Source organism: Piliocolobus tephrosceles, chromosome 6, assembly GCF_002776525.5.
Source record: "Piliocolobus tephrosceles isolate RC106 chromosome 6, ASM277652v3, whole genome shotgun sequence".
In the NCBI taxonomy this organism is placed as follows: domain Eukaryota; kingdom Metazoa; phylum Chordata; class Mammalia; order Primates; family Cercopithecidae; genus Piliocolobus; species Piliocolobus tephrosceles.
Window position 1 is genome coordinate 95,549,011 of NC_045439.1, and position 9,307 is coordinate 95,558,317.

The window sequence follows — 9,307 nt, forward strand, 5'->3', positions numbered from 1 at the left end:
CTGTCGTTCCTGCTTAGCCAGCTGCTCCTCTGCCTGCTGTATCCTGACTTTACATTTCTGTATTTGCAGGACAACAACCAGTTAAGCAGAGACAGAGATGCCCTCAGGCTGAAGTTAGACAAGAACAACTAGGATGGGGGAAGGAGGAATGGGAGGTCTGGGGCCCTTAGCATGGGTGGCGTGCTGTGAGCGGGGGCGTGGTGCAGGTGAGCATGGTGAGGTGGTCGTACAGGTCTGCATGCGTGCACCGCTAAGCTCTACTGCCATCCGTGCCCCTCACTCATGCTGTAGATTCGGGCAACTCATGTCTCCTCTCTGGCCTGCCACCTGTGACATTTGATTCCTGGGGTCTCTTCCAGTGCCACAGTTCTGTGGTTGTGGGGTGAGGGTAGAGGGTTGATCACCAAAGCAATCCTTTCTATTCTTCATTCATTCCTTTCTCTACTGCCTCTGGCCATAGCAACAGCAATAAGAAGCTGAAGCAGGAGAACTCAGCTTAGGCAGAGTAGCTTCCAGTTGCGCTGACCCACAAGGCAGGGATGCAGCGTGACTTGGAGGAGCTGAAAAACAAACTGGAGATTGCAGACCTTATGCTTCAGCAGGCAAGAGGCTGTAGCTCCAGGGTAGTGGGAGCCCCATCCAGCTGGGGCCATGGTCTAGGGATCATGTTGGATATGGGGACGCTCCAGCCAAGAGCTGGAAAATTTGAGTCCTTGTTCTGCTCCTGCCATAGAATCCTCTAGACTGCTAAAAATCTACAAACTGAGACCCTGTCATAGGCCTGGGGAATCAGAATCTCAAGGTTAGGGCTTAAATTTTTTTTCTTAAAGCATCATGGATGAAAGCCATTATTTTATAGATTACATTTATATGGCTAGCTCATGAGTCTGTGTATTTCCTTCTGAGGTTCAAGCCAACACTTTCACTATTCCGTGGTAATAAGAGAGAGTTGTGATCATCTTTTTTCTTTTTTCTTTTTTTTTTTTTTTTTTTGAGATGAGGTCTCACTCTGTGATCCAAGCTGGAGTGTGGTGATGCTATCTTGGCTCACTGCAACCTCCACCTCCCAGGCTGAAGCCTCAGCCTCTCAAATAACTGGAACTACAGGTGCATGCCACTGCACCTGGCTAATTTGTATTTGTAGAGACGAGGCTTCGCCATGTTGCCCAGGCTGGTCTGGAACTCCTGAGCTCAAGGAATCCACCCGCTTCAGCCTCCCAAAGTTTTGGGATTACAGACATGAGCCACCATGCCTGGCCTGAGAGCTCTTTAAAATTATTTAATTTTTTGTTTCTAAAGCAAAGCAACTTGACAGAGATCGTTATTGACTGAGTTGTACATGGAGTCTAACCATAGCCCATTTAAAGGCACTATGTGAAACGGTCTGGGCTCCCCAGATCGAAACTTCTCCCACTTCACCATCCAGTTGTCTAGCTGCTGCGAAGCCCTGGATGCTAACCAGCAGTTACAGCAGGCCATGGAAGAGCGGGCACAGCTGGAAGCATACCTGGGGACTGTGAGGCTTTGCAGAAGGAGGGACGTGGAAGGATGATGACGCCAGGTGGCCAGGAGTAGGTGAGGACCAGTGACAGCCCTTCCTAACTTCCGTGTCAATTCTCACGGTTGATGGAGTGGCTGCAGTATCTACAAATGGAGAGACCAGTGTGCTGAGTATCTCCATGGAGAGCATGCCGTGTGTGGCAGAGGATGCAGGAGACGTCGGAGCAGGTGAGACCTGACCCTTCAGTCCCTGCCTAAGAGAGGTCACTTGATCTTTCTGAGCATCTGTGCAATGGGAGGAACACAGCCAGAAGTGGTCATGGGTCTGGGCTTTGTGGAGGTGGGGGCAGAGAGGGAGATGGTAGCCTGCCCAGCCACCAGCCCCTCTTCTCCAGGGCCCTTTCCCCCTGTGCTTTGGGCAGGTTTGTGCATTGAAGAAGGAGAAGAAGCATGACCTGCATCAGGTACAGGAGCTGGAGACAAGCTTGGCTGAACTGAAGAACCAGATGGGTGAACTGGGGTTGGGGTGACTTCAAAGCAGGACTGGCATCAGAGGGCTGTGGGGGTGGCTTAGAATGCCCCAGGGAGGTGGGTGCATGGAAGGACTTTGAGGCAGAGGGAAAGAGGTCTGTGCCAGGAGACGGCAAGTCTTGTCATCTCCATGAGCCTCAGCATCCCCATCAGCAAAGAGGGAGGAGTGCCGATTGTCAGCCACCCACAGTGCTCTCTATCTGAAAGGGGCTTGGAAGATTGGCTACCATCGGGTGCAAGGGATCATTAGCAGGGAGGCCAAGTTTGCAGAGCCTGAGAGGAGCTGTGCACCAAGAGGAGGGTTTTTTTGAGAATCCAGAGGCCCTTATTGTCTGCTTCCTTTCTCAGCTGAACCCCTACCCTTGGAGCTCCCAGCAGGACCTTCGGAGGTGGAGCAGCAGCTATAAGCTGAGGTCAAGCACCTGTGAAAAGAGCTGGAGAGTCTGGCAGGACAGCTCCAAGCCCAGGTGGAAGCCAGTGAGGGCTTGAGTCGCCTGAACCGGGAGCAGTAGAGGCCGCAGGAGCAGAAAGCAGAGCTCTGGGAGGAGCAGGGAGAGGCGCGCAGGTCCTCTGTGCAGAACGACCACACCACCATCAGCCGCGCAGTCTCCCAGAATCGCCAGTTCTAGGAGCAGCTGGCCAAGCTGAAGCAGATAGTAACCCCCGCCCCATCCAATAAGGGCTAGGAGGCGGGCACCAGTCTCTGGGGAAGGGAGGTGCGAGGCCAGAGGCAGCTCCAGCCTGGGGGACAGGTGACCCCAGCACCCTCCAGGGCAGTGCTGTGACTGTTTCTTGCTTCTTGCCCTCTGAATTTTAGAGGTGGGTAGCCCTGGGTTCCTCCCAGGTCTGAACGTCATCATCCCAGCTAGAGGCGTGGAGCCCCCCGGTCATAAGGAAAGAGACAGTGTTATAAGAGCCTCCTTAGATTCAACCTGAATTCCAACCTCGGCTCCACTGCTCACCATTGAACCACCTTGCATCTCTAAGTCTTGGTTTCTTTCACTTAAAAAGGAAGTGAGTTTTTCCTTGCAAAGGGTTTGAGGATTAAATGAGATAATACGTGGAAACATTAGGCATGTAGCACACTCAGCAGATGGTGGTTGGCTCCCTCTGCTTTTCCACCAGTCTGTGGCCTACAGTTTAAATGGTGAGAAGAGGATGTGAGATTTGAGGCTGAGGAAAGAGGCATGGGGTTCCAGGCAAGGGAGGCAGTCACTTAGGCCTGGAGCAAGGAGCCAGGGACCTGGGCAGGCCACAGAGCCCCACAGTGCCCTCTCTGCCCTATTAATGGGCCCAGAATCTGGAAGCCAGCCACCAGCTGCCCTCATGCCTAGGGTCTTCCTACAGGTGGAGCTGAAGAGCCAAGAGGCTCAGAGTCTGCAGCAGCAGCGAGACCAGTACTTGGGTCACCTGCAGCAGTAGCTGGCCACCTTTCAGCAGCTGACCTCCAAGAAGGAGGCGCTGCACAGGCAGTTACTGCTGCAGACCCAGTTCGTGGACCAGCTGCAGCAGCAGGAAGCTCAGGCCAAAGCAGTGGCCAAGATGGCCCACCAAGAGCTGCAGGAGACTCAGGTGAGGGAGTTACTGAGGGTGGGGCCCTGAGGGGGATGACTTGGCAACCTCTGTGCCTTCTCACTCTCTTTCCTGGCCCATTAGGAGCACCTGGAAGCTACCAGCCAGAAGAACCAGCAGCTATGGGCCCAGATGAGCCTCATGGCTCTCCCTGGGGAAGGTACAGGGGACCACTCGGAGGAAGAGGTGAGAGCCCCAGGAGGAAAGGGGGACTGTGACCAGCATAGGATTGAGGAGATGGAAGAGACCTTTAGAGCAGCTGATCATTATGCTGACAGGGTATCTGTACTAAGTTCGGCATCAATATGGTGACCTCCTGGGAGCGGGGGACCACCAGGTTGCCTGAGGATGGGTGAACTGGCCCAGGTCAGAAAGGGAGCAGGTCAGAACTCCCACACTGGTGGCTAGTGGGACAGAACCTGAGCAACACTTTGTGAATGGTCAGGATACAAACCAAATCTGGATGCTACTTTTTATTATTGGAGAAGGCAAGGGTGGGGAAGGGGTGGGGATAGAAAGTTTTACTTTGAATTATTTAGTTTTTTTTAAAGACTGCGTTGTATTTGTGCTTCTCCCACCTTTCAGCATTTATGGAACATGCTGACCCACATCCACAGTCAAGACCACTGCCTTTTGTGTGACACGTAGTTTGGGTTAATATTTTGTGTAAGAACAGCTGCTTAGGAGTCCAGTCACCCCAACCACAGTGAGGAGGAAGATGTTCACAAAATGGAATTGTCCTGCCAAATAAATGTGGCCCCTGTTGCTTTGTGTTTTAATTTGGGGTGGGGAAAATAAGCCCTTGCTTGGTGCAAATATTTGTTTCAAATAAAAACCTTTAGATAAAATTCTCGGTTATGTTTCCTTTATGTAATAGGCTGGGACAGTCTCAAAAATCTTCCTCTTCATCAGATGTTTGGAAAGCTTTAGGCCTTTGAGCTTGAACCTGGAGCTGAAAAAAATAAGCACTGTAAGGAAGGAAAGGCAATGTCTGCAAAAACATTCCATCTGAAAATCACCTCTTTATGAGGGAGTCAGTAAAAAGAACTCAGGTGGTTTTTATTTGTACCTCGTTCTTTTATTCATTTTCTCTTCAAATTCCCTTTACCATCTTTGTTGTTCTTATGACTCCCTCACCCTCCATTAAAAATTGTAAATTGGGCGAGTCACAGTGGCTTAATCCTATAACCCCAGCACTTTGGGAGGATGAGGCAAGAGGACAGCTTGAGACCAGGGGTTCAAGACTAACCTGCAGCATAGAAAGGCCCAGTCATGATGAAAACAAATAAATGAAAAAGTAAAGTAGTAAATCAATCTGGCCCAAGATCACATAATCAGTGGGAAAGACAAGATTTCAGTCCCAGCTTACCTGACTTCAGAAGTGCGCTGCTAGGTCCCCTGTGTTCTATATATCTTGCTAACCATTACGGGTCTTCTTGTACTTCTCCTTTAAAACTGGGAACTCGCCGAGCGCAGTGGCTCAAGCCTGTAATCCCAGCAGTTTGGGAGGCTGAGACGGGTGGATCATGAGGTCAGGAGATCGAGACCACCCTGGCTAACGCGGTGAAACCCCGTCTCTACTAAAAAAATACAAAAAACTAGCCGGGCGAGGTGGCAGGTGCCTGTAGTCCCAGCTACTTGGGAGACTGAGGCAGGAGAATGGCGTAAACCCGGGAGGTGGAGCTTGCAGTGAGCTGAGATCTGGCCACTGCACTCCAGCCTGGGTGACAGAGCGAGACACCATCTCAAAAAAAAAAAAAAAAAAAAAAAAAAAACGGGGAATCCTCCTCCCGAACCTTCTAATTAGCATGAAGGCAGCTTCAGTTACAAATCTCTCAAAGTCCCCATCATTCCACATTTATGATCTATTTAATTAATACATAATCAGATAGTAGCTACATGTATATCACAGATGTATCTGGTATACAAACAGATTGACCTTGATTCCATCTAGAGTATGATTTTCCTGTTGTAGTGCACTCTGAAGTTCTTCTGAAGAAAACGGAACCCAACCCAAACCTCTGTGAAAGCCAATCTCCTTGTTCTAGAAATTCAAAATATGGGAAAAGATTAATTGAAACTTTTCATGAGCTCCAAATCAAACTGCCAACTTTTTCATCTGCCACAATTGGGTTGATCGATTGATTGATTTTTTGAGACAGGGTCTCGCTCTGTGACCCAGGCTGGACTGCAGTGCTGTGAACATGACTCAGTGCAGCCTCAACTTCCTGGGTTTAAGCGATCCTCCCACCTCAGCCTCTTCAGTAGCTGGGATCATAGGTGCGCACCACCATGCCTGGCTAATGTTTTATATTTTTTGCAGAGATGGGGTCTTGCCATGTTGCCCAGGCTGGTTTCAAACTGCTGGGCTTGAGCAATCCTCCCACCTGGGCCTCCCAAAGTGCTGGAATTACAGGTGTGAGCCAGTGTGCCCAGCCTCAAATCGGATTTCAGACATTTAGAAATGTCAGTATCCTTGCTTCATACCCTTCCTCGTTACGCAAGGCTAAATCTCTGTTTTCCACATGGCCGTTAGACAAGATATGGATAATGAGCTTTCTGTGTCATTCTAGATGCAAACCATATTAATAGTAATAGCCAAGGGAGATTTTGATCAGTACTCTTGTTTCTAACCTCATTTCTAGAAACTAGAAAATTAGGCCTCAAAACCTAGGTGCACTATGATCATTTCTGAGCCCAGTCACCCTCATCACCAGCACTACCATCATCACGTGTTCCTAATGATAAACAAGAAATGACATTTAGCCCTTAACCTCATTACAGACTTCTGGTTAATTTAAACAATTTTGTTACTTTCCCTTTGTGCAAATGGAAGACTGCCTTTCAACCTATACATCACACACGGAAAACAGATTCCAGAGTGCTTGGATGTACCCTGCCCCTCCAGCCCTCCAATAGAAAACAGATATTAAGATGTCTAGTCCCTGTAGATGACAACCTGGTCCTCATTAGTTTTATGAAAGCTATGTTGTGCTTTGCCAAAATAACCAAAATGTTAGAAATTGCTCCTGTACTTCAAGATAACTTTATAAGGATTTTCCTGTATTCTTTATAGAATATAGGAAAAGTTTCTGGTGATGTCCCAATGATCCATTCATTGTAGATATTACAATTTCTTTCTTTTTTTTTTTGAGACCGAGTCTCGCTCTGTCACCGGGGCTGGAGTGAAGTGGCTGGATCTCAGCTAACTGCAAGCTCCGCCTCCCGGGTTCCCACCGTTCTCCTGCCTCAGCCTCCCGAGTAGCTGGGACTACAGGCGCCCGCCACCTCTCCCGGGTAGATTTTTGTATTTTTTAGTAGAGACGGGGTTTCACCGTGTTAGCCAGGATGGTCTCGATCTCCTGACCTCGTGATCCGCCAGTCTCGGCCTCCCAAAGTGCTGGGATTACAGGCTTGAGCCACCGCGCCCGGCCAGATATTACAATTTCTAAAGCATTCTTTTACTGTCATGTGACCCCTTCCACAGTGAAATTAAGAAATATGTTTATATTAAAACTTGGAGGCTGGGTGTGGTGGCTCAAACCTGTAATCACAACACTTTGGGAGGCCAAAGTGGACAGATCACTTGAGTCCAGGAGTTGGAGGCCAGCCTAGGCAACATAGCAAAACCCCATCTCTACAAAGAATACAAAATATTAGGTGGCACATGCCTACAGTCCCAGCTACTCAGAAGGCTGAGGTGGGAGGATCCCTTGAATTCAGGAAGTCAAGGCTGCAGTGAGCATGATTGTGCCACTGCACTCCAGCCTGAGCAACAGAGATCCTGTCTCAACAACAGCAACATAAAATTAGATAATATGTATCTAAGAAAGGAGCCAGGAGTTCCAACTTGAGTACAACGAATTTAACAAAAAGTTAATTTTTTTCCTTGTCATATTTTATTTTGAATTAACACAATCAAAGCCTTGTCTTGTTTAAATATAAGATCTACTCTTTCCAGGTCCTATTTTCTTTATGGACCAGGAAAAATATATTACTTTATTTACAAGGAAATTTTTATTTTAATGCTCTTAAAAATAATTGAAGTTTTCAAACTTATAGAAAAATTTTCATGGCCATAATACATGTGCCTCGTTCTGTTTTTTTTTTTTTTTTTTTTTTTTTTTTGATGGTATTTTTCTCTTTTTTTTCCCCGGCTGGGGTACAATGTTGCGATCTTGGCTCTCTGCACAATCCCCCCTCCGGGTTAAAGTGATTCTCCTGCCTCAGCCTCCCAAGTAGCTGATATCACAGGCATGGGCCACCATGCCCGGCTAATTTTGTATTTTTGGTAGAGACAGGGTTTCTCCATGTTGGTCATGCTGGTCTCGAACTCCTGACCTCAGGTAATCCGCCTACCTCGGCCTCCCAAAGTGTTGGGATTACAGGTGTGATCCACTGCACCCAGCCACGCCTCATTCTTTTAAACAACTATGTAAAATCCCGTTGCATCAGTGACTTGATATCTAATCGATAGCACTCATGAAAATTTAGGTTTCTTCTACTTACTTGACATTAAACAATTCTGCTTTGAATATTCTTAACCAAATATTTCTGCAGGATAAATCCTTACAAATGGAATTGCTAGATCAAAGCAAATGCAAATTCTTAATTTTGATACATTGTCAAACTAAACTTAACAGCTTGAGTGCCGGTTTCCCTATACCTGCACCGGCACTGTATATGACTAATCTGTTAATCTCTGGAAGTCAAGTAACATTAAACCAAGAGTTAAGAATTTAAGTTCCTTTACTTTGTTATTCTATTTATTTATTTAAGACTTAGTCTCACTCTGTCACTCAGGCTGGAGTGCAGTGGCAGGATCTCAGCTCACTGCAACTTCTAACTCCTGGGTTCAAGCGATTCTCCCACCTCAACCTCTGAGTAGCTGGGACTATAGGCGTACACCACCATGCCCAGCTAATTTTTGTACTTTTATAGTAGAGACGGAGTTTCACAATGTTGCCCAGGCTGGTCTCAAACTCCTGACCTCAAGTGATCTGCCTGCTTCGGCCTCACAGAGTGCTGGGATTACAGGAGTGAGTCACCATGCCCAGCCTATGTTACCACAGCCCTTAGAGTGCTGCAAGGAAAAAAAAAATGGTTTCAGTGAGATGCATGTAAACTCTGTGTACTCACATCACACCCAAGTAAGCCCACAGAAAAATACAGCCCAGGATAAATGTACAGACTGATTTCTAAATCCTCACAAGAAAGTGAAGGAAAGGTAATTAAAATAAAAATAATGTTTTATTAGTTATAAATCTAAAAAAGTGGTACTCAATGAAGATAAAACTGAAAATATTCTGTGCTACTTATTAGACATCCATTAGAGATTATTAGAATGCTATAGTAAGCAAAATTCTAAGATGGGCCCCATGATCTCCATGTATCACCGTTATACCCTATACAATCCCCTCACTTTGAGTGTAGGCAAGACCTGACTTCTCGCTGTTGTTGTTGTTGTTGAGATGAAGTCTCACTTTGTCACCCAGGCTGGAGTGCAGTGGCACAATCTTAGCTCGCTGTAGCCTCCACCTCCCGGGTTCAAGTGACTCTTGCCTCAGCCTCCCTAGTAGCTAGGATTACAAGTGGTGGGATTAGCCACCATGCCTGGCTAATTTTTTTGTATTTTTAGTAGAAATGGGGGTTCACCATGTTGGCCGGGCTAGTCTCAAACTCCTGACCTCAAGTGATCCACCCA

The 9,307-nt window shown here is 47.3% G+C and overlaps 1 protein-coding gene and 1 pseudogene across 1 annotated transcript; both read left to right on the plus strand.

The window, feature by feature from the left end:
• The first annotated feature begins 212 nt into the window (after positions 1 to 212).
• Positions 213 to 2,520, plus strand: LOC111522858 (golgin subfamily A member 2). Its single transcript, XM_026448303.1, is given in 8 exon segments — positions 213 to 232; positions 461 to 602; positions 1,427 to 1,517; positions 1,625 to 1,658; positions 1,660 to 1,694; positions 1,697 to 1,728; positions 1,923 to 2,002; positions 2,376 to 2,520. Coding segments are annotated over 8 exon segments (579 nt in total).
• A 798-nt stretch (positions 2,521 to 3,318) lies between these two features.
• LOC113219933 lies at positions 3,319 to 6,236 on the plus strand (annotated as a pseudogene).
• The last annotated feature ends 3,071 nt before the right edge of the window (positions 6,237 to 9,307 follow it).